The sequence below is a fragment of the Dermochelys coriacea genome, chromosome 3 (assembly GCF_009764565.3).
Source record: "Dermochelys coriacea isolate rDerCor1 chromosome 3, rDerCor1.pri.v4, whole genome shotgun sequence".
Classification (NCBI taxonomy): domain Eukaryota; kingdom Metazoa; phylum Chordata; order Testudines; family Dermochelyidae; genus Dermochelys; species Dermochelys coriacea.
Window position 1 is genome coordinate 130,589,116 of NC_050070.1, and position 14,516 is coordinate 130,603,631.

Below are 14,516 nucleotides of genomic sequence, written 5' to 3' on the forward strand. Positions count from 1 at the left end.
CCAGCTTCGCGCCGCGCCGCCCTCCCTCGGCAGCGCCAGGGTGAGGCTTTCCCGCACGTGCCGTGATGTCGTCATTGGCTGCGGACGGCAAAGCGGCCCCGGTCGTGTGCGACGGCAGGGGAGGAAGGCGGAAGTAAGCGAGGTAACTGCGCGCGGCGCCTCCTCGGCGCGTTGGTCGCGCGCGAGCTGGGGCGGGCGAGGCCTCCGCCCTGGATGTCCCGAGCGGGGGAGGGAAGCTGAAACACAGCGACGCGCCCTTTCCGGGGGGGGGGGGGCGGGCGGGTAACGTGCTTCACGCCCCTGCCCCCGATCTCTTGGGTGGCCCTGGCTGGAGTCACCCACTGTCAGCCTGGCTGTCCCCCCCCACCGAGGGGGCTGGGCGTGGGGCTCTGCTTGGGATTGGATGCAGGCGGTAGCCCCGTCCGGGATAACGGCTCCTGCTTCCAGGAAACCGCCGCTGTGCTCAGCCCCGCTGCCCGGTTAACCGGATCTATGGGGAGGGGAGTGCGACACTGGCCACAACGGTGCTGCGCCGCGCCGCCACCTCGCTCCCTGGGACGAGGATCCCCTCGGGGGTTAGTTTCTTAGCTGGTGGTTCAAGCGTTTTCTCAGCGCTCGGTGGGTGTCAGTGAAACAGACATTAAACTCCTTGAGACGCTGACAGCCTAACCCTAGGATCTATCATATTGCGATATCTCCGTGATTCTTAAACCGGGCTAGTTTGAGACATAGCAGCTCCTGTCTTAGGCGCATGTGTCACTTCAAGGAAACTGGACTTTGGTTTACATTGTTAAATACAAATTAAAGTGAGCATAGGGAGCAGCTTTCTTTTTTAATATACTTAAAATGAATAAAAGGTGCGTAGAAAAAATGCACAAGGTAAAATGCTGTCTGTTAAATACACTTTTTAACCATGTGTCATCTAGTAGTACAGAAAGTTAATGTTTCAGGAAAAAAAAATATACTACCACTGGATAGGTTGCTTCTGAATTTACCATATGTTTAGAGAGTGCTTTTAGGAATTTTGGTACAGTCAGTTAGATCCTTATAGTGAAGGATTCTGTCCTTCTCCAAGGAAGTGGCCCTTTTTATGTCTTCCTCACTTACTTTAAGGAATGAGCCACTCTTAGAACAACACACCTTTGGTGGGTCTGTCGTCTGTTTGGCTGTTCTTCCTTAGATTCAGCTGGACATTCAGTGGCACTGGTGGAAGGCCCAGTAAAGCTGGCATGACTGGGATAAAGTGACCACTCCCTACTGCTTTACGGGGTATATCTTCACTACAGAGTGATTTGCACCCAGGGCATGGCTACACTTGAAGATGTAGAGCGCTTTGAGTTAAACCCACTTTCGGAGAGCACAGTAGGGAAAGCGCTGCCGTCTATCCACACTGACAGGCACAAGCGTACTGGCATGGCCACATTTGTGGCACTTGCAGCAGCATTGGGAGTGGTGCATTATGGGCAGCTATCTCACAGAGCACCTCTTCCCGTTCTGGTGTTGTGGCTTGTGGGGAGGTGCGGGGCATTCTGGGTCCTGTCCCAATGCCCCATAATGCATCGGTTCGCATCCCAGCAATCCCTGTGTTTCCGTCCACATTTGGCACCATCTTTCAACGTTTTTTGTTCTGCGCGCTCTGTCTTCCCTTTTGGTCTGCGGGAATGGAGCCCGAACTGAGGAGTATGCTGACGAGTCTCGCCAGCACGTCAGGTTTGGCAGTCGAGTTATTCCTTATGATCCAAAGTGACAGTGAGGGCTCTGATGATGGTATCGACTTAAGTAACGCATATGACACGAGTTTACTTGTGGCACTCATGGACATGCTCACCACCGTGGAATGCCGCTTTTGGGGTTGGGAAACAAGCACTGAGTGGTGGGAATCGCATCGTCCTGCAAGTCTGGGATGACGAGCAGTGGCTGCAGAACTTTCGAATGAGAAAAGCCACTTTCATGGGACTGTGTGAGGAGCTCACCCCCACCCTGTGGCGCAAGGACACGAGATTGAGAGCTGTCCTGACAGTGGAGAAGCAGGTGGCTATTGCAATCTGGAAGCTGGCAACTCCAGACAGCTACTAATTGGTCGCTAACCAGTTTGGAGTGGGGAAGTTGACAGTTGGAATCATGTTGATGCAAGTTTGCAGGGCCGTTAATCGCATCCTGCTCAGAAGAACCATCACTCCGGATAACGTGCATGACATTGTGGATGCCGTTGCACAAATGGGTTTCCCTAACTGTGGAGCGGTGATGAGATGGCGCACACATTCCAATTCTGGCACCAGCCCTCTTAGCCTCCGAGTACGTTAATCGGTAGGGGTATTGCTTTATGGTTCTCCAGGCGCTTGTGGATCACCGTGGGTGTTTCATTGACATTAATGCAGGCTGGCCCGGAAAGGTGCATGATGCACGCATCTTTCAGAACACTGGCCTGTTCAGGAAGCTGCAAGGTGGGACTTTTTCCCCAGACCAGAAGATCACCATAGGGGAAGTGGAAATGCCCATTGTGATCCTTGGAGACCTTGCTTACCCTTTAATGTCGTGGCTCATGAAACCCTAAACAGGGAGCCTTGACAGCATCAAGGAGTAGCTCAACAACAAGCTGAGCTGGTGAAGAATGACTGTGGAGTGTGCTTTTGGCCGTTTAAAGGGTCACTGGCGCGCTCTGTATGGGAAGCTGGACCTGGTAGATGACAGCATCCCTGAAGTTACGCATGCTGTACCCTCCATAACATTTATGAAGGGAAGGGTGAACGATTCACTCAGGCATGGAACTTGGAGGTTCAACACCTCAAGGCTGAATTTGAACAGCCAGAGAAAGCAGGGCTATTAGAGGGACCCAGTCCGGGGCTGCAAGGATTAGGGATGTCTTGAGGGAGCAATTTGAGGCTGAAAGCCCCAGTAATGTTTGGTGCCCTGCATGCGAGTTAAGTGCAGTGGTTCCAATGTTAGTAGGAATCTGTGTCTGCTACGCTGACTTGCAGTGCCTGTTTCTTTCCTGGGCTAAGGTATCTTTTACTTTATGCAATAATAAAGAATGTTTTCAAAGCCAAAAAATCCATTTGTTGAAAAGAAACACAACTGCTTGGGAAACAGAAAGGGCAAGGGGGTGGGGAATGGTACAATCACAGATTTGCGTATGTCCTGTTATTATACTCAGCCTTTCTGTCTGGAGTGATGTGCAATGAGTGCTGCACTTTCAGGATGGCTATGCTGCATGGTGATGGGGGTTGAGTGCAGAGGGTAAGGGTCTTTGGACATAGCTACACTGGAAACTTCAAAGCTCTGTTGCGGGAGCACTCCTGTGGCAGCGCTTTGAGGTGCGAGTGTGGTTGCGTGCGAGCACTGGGAGAGAGCTCTCCCAGTGCTCCTAGTAATCCACCTCCACGAGGGGATTAGCTCCAAGCACTGGGAGCTGTAGTGCTTGGAGCCTGTTTACACTAGCGCTTTAAAGCACTCTGACTTGCTGTGCTCAAGGTGGTGATTTCTCACACCCAAGCCAGTAAGTTAGAGCAGTATAAAATCTAAGTGTAGCCAAGCCCGTAGTTTTCAGGGCTGGGTGGGGAAGCTACAGGTGTTGGAGGCAGCTGGTGGTGGTAAGAACCCGGATGTTGGGGAAAGTGGGTTGGAGGTGACATGGGGGCACTGGGCAAAGAGTTTTGGGACAAGGGCTGCGGGGGGGGGGGTCGGGCATGATAGTGTTCCGCCTTCATGGCTACGAGCGCCTGGATCAAGTCTGCTTGGCACTCCATTATGCTTATCAGCCAATCCGTGCTTTGCTGCTGGAGCACCGCACTTTTGTGCCAGCGCTCCTCATTTTGCTGGCGGATCCTCCTTTCACTGTCCCACCACTCCTGCACTTCTCGATTTTCATTACTTAAATGCTGCATAACTTCAGGCAACATGCCTTCCTTGCTTCTATGTGGCCTCTTTCTGATTCTTTGGAGTCTTTCGGCTGGTGATAACACAGACGGCTGAGTTCTCAAGGTTGCATGTGTAAAGGCAAAATGCAGTACTTAACAGAGGCAGCTTTGTTCACACCGGACAGAGCAATGATTACCCCGTACTTAAGGGCAAGCATAGTCTAAAGCGAGCGCACATGAGCCCCAAAATGATGAGTAAGCACAGGGTCAGGCGTGACTGATTGTTTCACGGCTGTACTGTCCTCTGGGTTTCTGTGCCTTGGGGAGAGCCAACAGCAGCAGGAGGCCCCTATACTGAACACTGTCCCCACATTTTCCACAGCAGTTCATCCTGGAAGATATCTCGCTGCTGAGGGTGACCTGGGAAGCAAGGGAGAGTCTTCTACTGCAATGAGGATTCCGCCCTGGCCCATATTCAACTTGCCTGTGTGCAGCAATGGTCCCCCTGCCCCTCACGGCACAGTGGCGCGGACAAGTTAGCCTTACTGGGGACAAGGAACACTGGCTCTCCTGAGAAACCTGCGCAAGCACATTGCCCAAGTTCTGGATGAGACCTTTGAAGAGATCACTGAGGCCGATTACCACGATCTGAGAGAGCACATCAATGCCCTATTCCGCATCTAGGCATGCATGCCGCCCTAACCCTCCTTACTCCAAGAGCCCACACCAAATAACTTCCTTCCCAAAATAAAAGCCGCTTACTGGGAACTTGCTCTGGTGTTTGTCGTTCCCCAAGCACCAGCCGCCGTGACTGGCTACCTCCCTCCTGGCTTGAGAACAGCTCCTGGCTGCATGCATCTAGGGATTCTGGGGTGTCTTCCTCCGCCTCAGCACCCTCACTCCCGCTTTGCTGCTGCTGCTCTTCCTGCCTTGTTGAACTGGGCTCTGAAGTGTCGATTGTGGTACTCAGAGTGGAGGTGGGGTCGGCCCCAAGTATCACGTCCAGCTCTTTGTAGAAACAGCTGGTTGTGGGGGCAGCATTGGTGTGGCTGTTTGCCTCGCAGGCTTTGTGGTAGGCATTCTGCAGCTCCTTCATTTTAATCCTGCACTGCAGTGCGTCCAGTCACGGGCCCCTTTCCATCATGTCCCTTAATATCTGCCCGAAGGTATCGTAATTCCTACGGCTGGAGCGCAGCTGGGACTGGACAGCTTCCTCTCCCAAACACTGATGAGGTCCAACACCTCGCCATTGCTCCATACTGGGGATCGCCTGCCACGTGAAGGCATGGTAACTTGGAAAGATTCGCTGAGAGAACTCCACACCTAGCTGAGCAAACAGGAAGGGGATTTTCACAATTCCCAGAGAATTTAAAGGGTGGGACTGATGGTTGGTCACCTGAGGATGGGGCAGTAGAGTTCAAAGTGATGACCAGAGTGGCTAGAACAGGCATTGTGGGACACTTCTGGAGGCCGATCAGAGCGCAGTAACAGACCAGGGCATCCACACTGGTGCTGCGGCGTGGGCGCACAAAACGTTATTCTACTTGCCATGGTGGAGTACCAGGAGCGGACCAGCCACGGAGTCGGTGCGCTCTATGTGCCTTGCCAGTGTGGCCAGGTAGTGAGCAAGTGTGCCCACGGCTCTTTTAATGCTCTGTAACCCGCAAGTGTTGCCAAGCCCCCAGTTTACCCTAACCTGCGTGTGAACATCACCATTGCACAGCTATGCCCAAATTACTGTGTCCTCGCTGTTTCTGGACTTGCCTGTGTGTGTGTGTGAGCAGCATATGCTATTGTTCTTTGTAACAAGGTGCTGTAGAATTCTTTTCCAGTCAGTTGTGGGAAAACTTGTCTATCCTTCAGGGGGAACTGTGGGAAAGCATTGGAGAATTAGCAGCACTAGTATGATTTTACTTGTCCTCACTGAAAAAGTGTGTGGGTTCCAGACAGAGTTAAAGCGGAACTTGAACTCTTACCCAGCTGTGCTAGCTAGCTGGGGAAGAAAGCACCTCCAAACTTAGGTAAAAAGTTCTTGTGTATGAACCATAAGGGCACTGGGTTAAAACTTGGGTAAGAGCAAGGGTTAACTCTGGGATGAATATATTGGATATATGCTGGGACAGAGGGCTGAAGAAAAGAGCAGAAGTTTTTCTTGGCAAGCGCACACATGAGAGTGAACAAAAGTACTTTCAGCAAGGTGGGAGGTGTTTACAGGCTACTTGCTGCCTTTGCCCTAAACTTTGTCCACAGAGGAGCGGAGAGAAAATAACTTCCTAAACATCTAGAGCAAAGCCTGGAGCCACAAATAAACTTGCGTCAATTCCTTACTCTTTGCTTATATGAGATAGGAATTTTGATTGGATACCTTTCCTTCTGGCCATAATACGTGAAATTCCCATACTAGTTTCAAGTACTAAAAGTCTGGACTTTAAGGAGCCATCTATCCGAAACTATTTTCCAGACATGAAAGAACCCTCTATACAAGACTAAAGTGAATTCTTTACTGTTTAAAATACATGCAGAAAATGGTTCAGCCTGGTAACTTTTATTGCCTGGCTCTCTAGGAGAAAAATATAATGAAGTTAGTATACAGCATAGAAACTTCTATCACTTGTGTGTGTGTTTCCTATTGATTTTACTAATTGTAATTAAATTCTCAAACAATATATGTAAAACAGTGTATGGCAATATTTTTGTATGTTCAATTTTTTTAATTAATAAATATTTTAAAATCTGTCACCCCATTCCGAAACAAAATCAAATGTTTGCCACATTTCCCTCTGATTTAGTTAGAACTATAGTAATTGCCATGTTGGAAATAGACTAATGGTCCATCTAGTCCAGTATCCTGTCTCTGAGAGTGGCCAGCAGCAGATGCCTAAGAAGGGGGGGGGGAAAGCCAGTACCCCCAGTAAGCAGATGTGGAATAATCGGTGTGATGTTGCACCCCATAATGCTTTATAGAAATATGCTTATGAGTGTAAATATGACATAACTTTTGCAAAGATGTTACATGACATATCTAGCATAAAACATATTCCAGTTATGTTCTTTTGCATGTATTCATTCTATTCATATGCATGTATCGTTTTTATATCTGAAGTTATGAGCTTTGGCTCTGTGCTTGTATTTAAAGTGTTTGCAGTAGAGAACACCTAAGGCAGATTTGGTCAATATAGTGTGAAGGGGTTATTCAAGTAAATGCAAGTACTTGGTTAACAATGGACCTTGATAGACACCAATCCACATCTGAGCTTTTGGCTTGGCCTGTAGACAAGTAAGTCATGCATGGACATGTGACTTGCCCATGTGACTCCAAAACTCCATGTTGAGCTGTGCTTCTACACAGGGAGAGAGGGGGGTTTTCACCCACAAGAGAAAAACTATGTAAATCCCTGGATACCCCTCCATTTTGTCTTCAGCTGGCTCAAGAGTTAGCCTCTCCACCCTCAAGGATACCTGAAAGAAACTGGAACAAAGGACAGTAACTACAGGGGGTGTGAGTGATTGCTGGACCCAGACTAGAAGGAGGCTGGTCTGTAAAAGAACATCTCTGAGGGTGAAATTTCATCTGTAATCATTTTCTTACTGTATTAGGCTTAGACTTGCTTGTTTTATTTTATTTTGCTTGATAATTCACTTTGTTCTGTCTATTACTTGGAACCACTTAAAGCCTACTTTTTGTATTTAATAAAATCACTTTTTACTTATTAATTAACCCAGAGTCTGTATTAATACCTGGGGGAGGGGGGGCAAACAGCTGTGCATACCTCTCTATCAGTGTTATAGAGGGTGAACAATTTATGAGTTTACCCTGTATAAGCTTTATACAGGGTAAAATGGATTTATTTAGAGTTTGGACCCCATTGAGAGTTTGGGTATCTGAGTGCCGGAGACAGGAACACTTCTTAAGATCTTTTCAGTTAAGCCTGCAGCTTGTGGGGGATGTGGTTCAGCCCTGGGTCTGTGTTTGTAGCAGGCTAGCGTGTATGGCACAACAAGGCAGGGCACTGAAGTCCCAAGCTGGCAGGGAAAATGGGCTTAGAGGTAGTCTCAGTATATCAGGTGGCAGTTCCTAAGCGGATTTCTGTGACCTAACCCATCATAGAATCATAGAATATCAGGGTTGGAAGGGACCCCAGAAGGTCATCTAGTCCAACCCCCTGCTCAAAGCAGGACCAAGTCCCAGTTAAATCATCCCAGCCAGGGCTTTGTCAAGCCTGACCTTAAAAACCTCTAAGGAAGGAGATTCTACCACCTCCCTAGGTAACGCATTCCAGTGTTTCACCACCCTCTTAGTGAAAAAGTTTTTCCTAATATCCAATCTAAACCTCCCCCATTGCAACTTGAGACCATTACTCCTCGTTCTGTCATCTGCTACCATTGAGAACAGTCTAGAGCCATCCTCTTTGAAACCCCCTTTCAGGTAGTTGAAAGCAGCTATCAAATCCCCCCTCATTCTTCTCTTCTGCAGACTAAACAATCCCAGCTCCCTCAGCCTCTCCTCATAAGTCATGTGCTCTAGACCCCTAATCATTTTCGTTGCCCTTCGTTGTACTCTTTCCAATTTATCCACATCCTTCCTGTAGTGTGGGGCCCAAAACTGGACACAGTACTCCAGATGAGGCCTCACCAGTGTCGAATAGAGGGGAACGATCACGTCCCTCGATCTGCTCGCTATGCCCCTACTTATACATCCCAAAATGCCATTGGCCTTCTTGGCAACAAGGGCACACTGCTGACTCATATCCAGCTTCTCGTCCACTGTCACCCCTAGGTCCTTTTCCGCAGAACTGCTGCCGAGCCATTCGGTCCCTAGTCTGTAGCGGTGCATTGGATTCTTCCATCCTAAGTGCAGGACCCTGCACTTATCCTTATTGAACCTCATTAGATTTCTTTTGGCCCAATCCTCCAATTTGTCTAGGTCCTTCTGTATCCTATCCCTCCCCTCCAGCGTATCTACCACTCCTCCCAGTTTAGTATCATCCGCAAATTTGCTGAGAGTGCAATCCACACCATCCTCCAGATCATTTATGAGTGCAATCCACACCATCCTCCAGATCATTTATGATCTGTCCACAATCGGTCCTCAGAAAAGTCTCATCCTAATAGCAAGAGAGCAGTTTAAAACATGAACCATGAGATTTTAATCCCTTCTAGAACTGTTTGCAATAATTGTTATAACTCCGTATTCTTATTATCAGTCTTTCTTAAGGCCAAGCATTTAGTAAGAGTCAATATCCTGTGACAGTGAGTTCCACAATCTAATTATCCATTTTGAATTTGCCACCTTTCACTTTCAGGAATGTTTCCTTTTGGTAGTGGGGTCTTTCTCACATAGCTCCTAGTTAGTAGTTTCTCACCACTACTAATTATATATTTTTATCAGACCCTCTTTTGTTCATTTCCTTGCTAAAGGAAATGATCTTAATCTTTTCAGTGTCTTCATAGGAGAGTTTTTCTATGCCTCTGATTATAGAGTTTAAGGCCAGAATGGACCACCAGATTGTATTAATAATCTAGTCTGACCTGCACATCACAGGGCACTAAACCCAATCCTCTTATCCTTGCATTGAGCCCAGTAACCAGGATTAGACTAACATATTACAGAATCCTGTAAGGTCTGTTAGTTCAGATATTTCCTTCCAATGTACATTGAAATTCATCTACCATCACATTGCCCGTTTACCCAGTATGGTGAAGTCCCTCTGAAGTTCCTCAGTCATCTCTGGACTTTAACTCTGTATTATCTGCAGACTTTGCTTTCTCACTCCTTATCCCCCCTTTCCCACATCATTAATACATATATTAACCAACACTGGACCTAATATGGAAACTTGGTAAACGATTGGCATGATGAAAATTGGCCATTTGTCTGCTTGGTTTTTTGTCTTGGTCTTTTTCATCCAAGACAATACTATTTTTCTGAGTCCATGACTAGTTTCTTTAGTAGCATCTTGTGAGAGACCTTGTCAAAGGCCTTCTGAAAGCCTAATTTAAAATACTCCTATTTTTGTAGCGTGTAGGGAAAATGTGGGTTGATATGTGGGGGATGGTGAGAAGATATTTAGTAATGGGAGTCTTGGGGCTCAGGAGAGTGGTTTTTTTTTTTTTCTTGTGATGAGCCTACTCAGAGAGAGATTGTGTGCTTGGATTTGAACTGTTGTGTTGGATTAAAAACATCCTTTTTTTTTTTTTTTTTAAAAGCGTGTAGTGTTTAGAACTTAAGATAGGCACAAGATGTATCTAAATAAATGTCACAAGTGAATCTGTCTGTCTTCAGGTAAAACCTGAATGCATGTGGGTTACTTGTGGGTAGACATTTGGATATTTACTACTTCATTTCCCATCATACTGCTCATTTTTCATAGTTCAATGCACTCTTCAAAACAAGTTTCAGCACTTATATTGTTAATTTTAAACTTACCGGTAATTGGATTTATACTTCTGCTTTGGAATAATTTCACTTTTCTGTTTATAGTGGTTTGGAAGCTGTGTTTATGCACAGAATTTGTCATTCCCTTTACTCACTGTGGAGCATGTAAATTCTGCAACACACTTTTATTTTCGCAAAGGAACTTCAGGGCCTATGGTTTCACCCTTTGTAAACAATGCTTCAAGCAGTATTAATTCCCACAGAAATCTAAGAGGTAAGCAGGAGATTTTGAAATGGATGGTTGTTCTTTTCTTTATTATCCTTTCTTCACACCTTACAGAAGAGAGATCCCATTCAGGAGTTCTATTCTGAAGTGTGAGAAGATGATGCAAATACACTATTTCTTCTTTCTCCTTCTACACTGTCACCATCCTGTGTTGTTCTGCTCATTTAGATTGCTCTCACATATGTGGTGGGAACTTGTATTCTAGCATAATTTGCTATTGAGGGAAGGGGGGCAGTTGTCCCAGAACTTGGGGTTTGCCCTCCATCAGATTTTTCATACATCTCTATGCACCACTTGTTGGCCCCTCCCAGGGCATAATGTAATCACATATAACTTTCCTATGCTGACACAACCTTGCTGTCTCTCCCTCCCCCATTTTTTTTCTGAAATGATGCCCCTGATTATAGTGTTGAATGGACTTTAGTTGGATCACCATGTTGAACACAATTGTAAACACATACTTTAGATTACAGTATCACTAAGTATCAGAGTAGCAGCCGTGTTGGTCTGTATCCACAAAAAGAAAAGGAGGACTTGTGGCATCTTAGAGACTAACATTTATTTGAGCATAAGCTTTCGTGAGCTACAGCTCACTTCATCGGATGCAATCACTAAGTAGTGACTTGTTTTATACTCTTTTTCCTGATAATCGGAAGTACCCTTTGTTTTGTGTTCCAGATGTCACTAGCTGATCCAGTCACCAGCTGTCTTTCTCCTGCAGTGCATTATATGGTTTGCAAACTTGGATTTGAGATAGACAGCCATTCTGTTAATAGTATTGTGTCTGAAAATGGTGAAGTATGTTGGAGAACAATCACAGAGCTTGTGCATTACCTTGAATCAGGTCAGTGTTTGCTTTAGATCTATTGTGTGTTGTGTCTGAAAGCAAAAATACAGTGCAGTTTTGAGGTAGACCTAGCATGGTTAGGACATTGTATTATAGTACAGCAACAGCTGCATCACAGGTTATGTTACGGAATTCACTTTTTAAAAGAGCTTTAAATCTTTTATTGCGGGAGGGGGGTAAACAAAAAACTCCATTGAAATGGTAAAAACCAAAACATAGAATATATACTTTAAATACTATCTGATTTTTTTTAAATCATGGTCGCTGGATGAAAAATTAATTGGTACAGAGGGAATAGATTTAAAAATCACCTCTCTTGTGGATTTCCCCTCCCACTCAGATGTTATTTTTCTTTGTACCCCTCTTGCAAGAAATCTGAAAGACTCTGATACCTGCCCTTTGATTGTTGCTTCCCCCCACCCCCTGTGCTGATTCCTAGCACACTAGTTATATAGAGGTAGTATTTCTTTCTAAAGCATTTTATAATACTTTAGCCACAATGGAAAATGAGCAACAAGGTGAACCTGCTGAATTTTCATTTGACAAATCTGCTATAGCACAAATGCTGTCACTTGCTTCCAGGGAAGGTAGAAATGAGAGAAGTTATGTTGTCTGCCTCAGTCATATGTAGTAGTTACATATGTGAGTACAGCTTACGGGGGACATTATTTTTTTCCCCCATGGGATGCTAACTTCATCCTAAAGAGAAGAGGTGATATAACACTTAGAAAACAAAACAAAAAAAGTACATGTACTAGGCCATATCCGCAGACACTTTTCAATTGAAGTCAATGGAGTTTCACCTACTTACATGAGCTAGGAATCTGGTCCATTATGTCAGCAGGACCTGTAGCAAGCAACCTTTACAGCCTTGTCATTTCTATCCTGATCCCAGCACAGCTATCATTCCTGCCTTTGTTTGAGAGACTGCCAATTATACCAACTCATATGGTGTTTTTATGATTCATTTTCTCATGTCATTTATGCAAGATATTATTACTTGTCTGTACTGGAGTTGGTAGAGATGATGGGCAAGTGCATTATAAAACATTATTCTACTCGGCCCTCTGCAATACATCTTTAACTTGTGCACCATTTATTTTTGTAACAAATACTTTGTCGAGCAACTTGATATATTGCCATGTTGCATACAACTTCTCTCTTTATACTTACGGATGAATGTACTGGTCTTCCAAAAATGATGGTCCTGTAGTTAAGGCATGGGAGTTCTGGGTTCTATTCCCATCTCTGTGACCTTTATGAAATCACTAAAAGCTAGGTTCTGCAAGCTCAGCCTCCCTTTCTACTCCTGCATTTTGCAAGCACACGATGTTTAGATACCTAAGAAATTGTCTGAGCCCATGTTAGGAAACACACAGTTTAAAGTTGTTGTTTTTATCTGTAAAACATAGAGGCAAAATATTAGAATATGACATTCATGATAACTGTCAAACAGGAAATCTCTTTAGAGTATGTAGGAAAGAGAAGCAACTACCTAAATTTCAGGTTATTAGGTAAGACAAGTATCTGGAAGTATTTTTTTTTTCTCATATGAATGAGTTTTTCCAACTTCCATTGGAACAGGGCTTTAAAAAAATCCCTTTCGTTTGCATACCTTAAATTTTAAAAAAAGTTTTTACCTTTCCTTATTTAGGATAGGTACTTATTCTTGTCTTGTTTTCCGTTGTAACCTTTCCTTCGTTTTCCATCTACTACAAGTGTCCTATTGTCCTGGCAGAATAATCTGTTAGGGTGAGAGGGACTTTTGATTTTTAAAACGTATAGCCTGACGAGAACAAGTTTAGTTCTCCATAGGATTTGAGACAGTAGACCTTTTGAACTTCACTGCTCTGACCACCCTTTTATTTTTAATTTTAAGATCAAAATGTGGATTACATAAAAAGTGTGCAGCTGTTAGGACCTTTATGTGAATCTGTTCATTTGCATCTACAATCCCTGACCATGGAACAGTTTGAAGTTCAGTACTCATTGTGGTTCCAGTGGACAAACTGTACAGAGGTACGAAAACTAATATTGGCAGTAAATATTTTAAATTATGCAGCTGTCTGAAGAGTTTGGGACCAGATTACACAAAAGTAAACAGCAAAGCAAAATACCCTCTGTAGCTTTCAGAATTTGAAACTAATTTGCATCCTATGAAGTAATAGGGTAAGAACTATGCTGAAATATGCTACAATTTATCCATGTTATCACAATCAAAAAATCTACTAAATATTTTTGGCCCGTGCCAATGGATGAGTAGGATTGTCTTTGCTTTTCTGTAAAGCCTAATATGTATGTTTGCTTCTCTGTAAGGGTCCTTCTTTTGTTGAATTGTTTTTCTGTGTCAGAAATCAAAGGCTGGGTACGGCATGAACAGAGAGTTAAAATGATTCTCTAGATGGTGATCTTGCCAAGTTTTTTCTGCAATCTGGTCTCATGGACAGAGAAGTCTTTATATATTTGTATATGAGTGGGGGGGGGAAATCTTTTGAGAAAAACTTGGGAGACTTCATTTCAGCTAACCCTATTTGTATGTGTTTGACAGCTTTCTTCAGTTTTTATGTAAGTTCACTGATTGTGTGAAACATAACTTTTCCCCTCTCTTCTGACCTCACAGCTACTTCTTGAAGTGTTTGCTGCACTGGAGAGCATGGAAGCTACAGCAATTGCACTTAGCTTAATGAAACTAACATCCTCTCTAGAGCGAGCCTTGGGTGATGTAAGTGCAAACAGTTAAGGTTGTGCTGAAGTTTTGGTTTAAGAAGCAAAGAAATGTGCTTGCAGATCTTACCATAGTTGAAACTAGGATTCTGTTGTATATGTTAATAGATAGGGCAGCCTGTAAGATATAAGCCTCATATACTGCCTTGAAATCTGGGTGCCAGCTGGTAATTTCCATTCTTGACCTAATTACAAGGTTAAAGGAGACTCACTAATTAGTTAAGGATATTAGAACAGTAAAATATTTTGTTGCGACTTAAAAGCCCCCCAACCTGTTTCTCTGTATGACTCTTAGAAGCCAGAAAATAAAATCTGTTCACTAACTGGAAGCTTGTCTCCAGATTTCTTATTTTATAGCATACATAGAGTGTTGGGCTGCTTGCAGAGTCAATTTCTACATGAAATAGAAGTAATTTTACTCCTTTG

The 14,516-nt window shown here is 44.5% G+C and overlaps 1 protein-coding gene across 8 annotated transcripts in view; it reads left to right on the plus strand.

The window, feature by feature from the left end:
- Positions 1-8: 8 nt before the first annotated feature.
- The window catches only part of ERMARD (ER membrane associated RNA degradation), a 34,092-nt gene continuing 19,584 nt past the window's right edge, over positions 9-14,516 (plus strand). The window contains exons 1-5 of one of the 8 annotated variants that reach the window (XM_038395022.2): positions 22-142; positions 10,339-10,507; positions 11,198-11,363; positions 13,246-13,385; positions 13,987-14,088. In XM_038395022.2, the coding sequence (XP_038250950.1) occupies positions 11,198-11,363; positions 13,246-13,385; positions 13,987-14,088 (408 nt within the window). In that variant the 5' untranslated portion in view covers positions 22-142; positions 10,339-10,507. Of the gene's footprint in view, positions 143-7,063; positions 7,417-10,338; positions 10,508-11,197; positions 11,364-13,245; positions 13,386-13,986; positions 14,089-14,516 lie in introns of those variants that run through there. The other 7 variants (XM_043511331.1, XM_038395027.2, XM_038395023.2 and 4 more) reach the window with 7 other exon arrangements.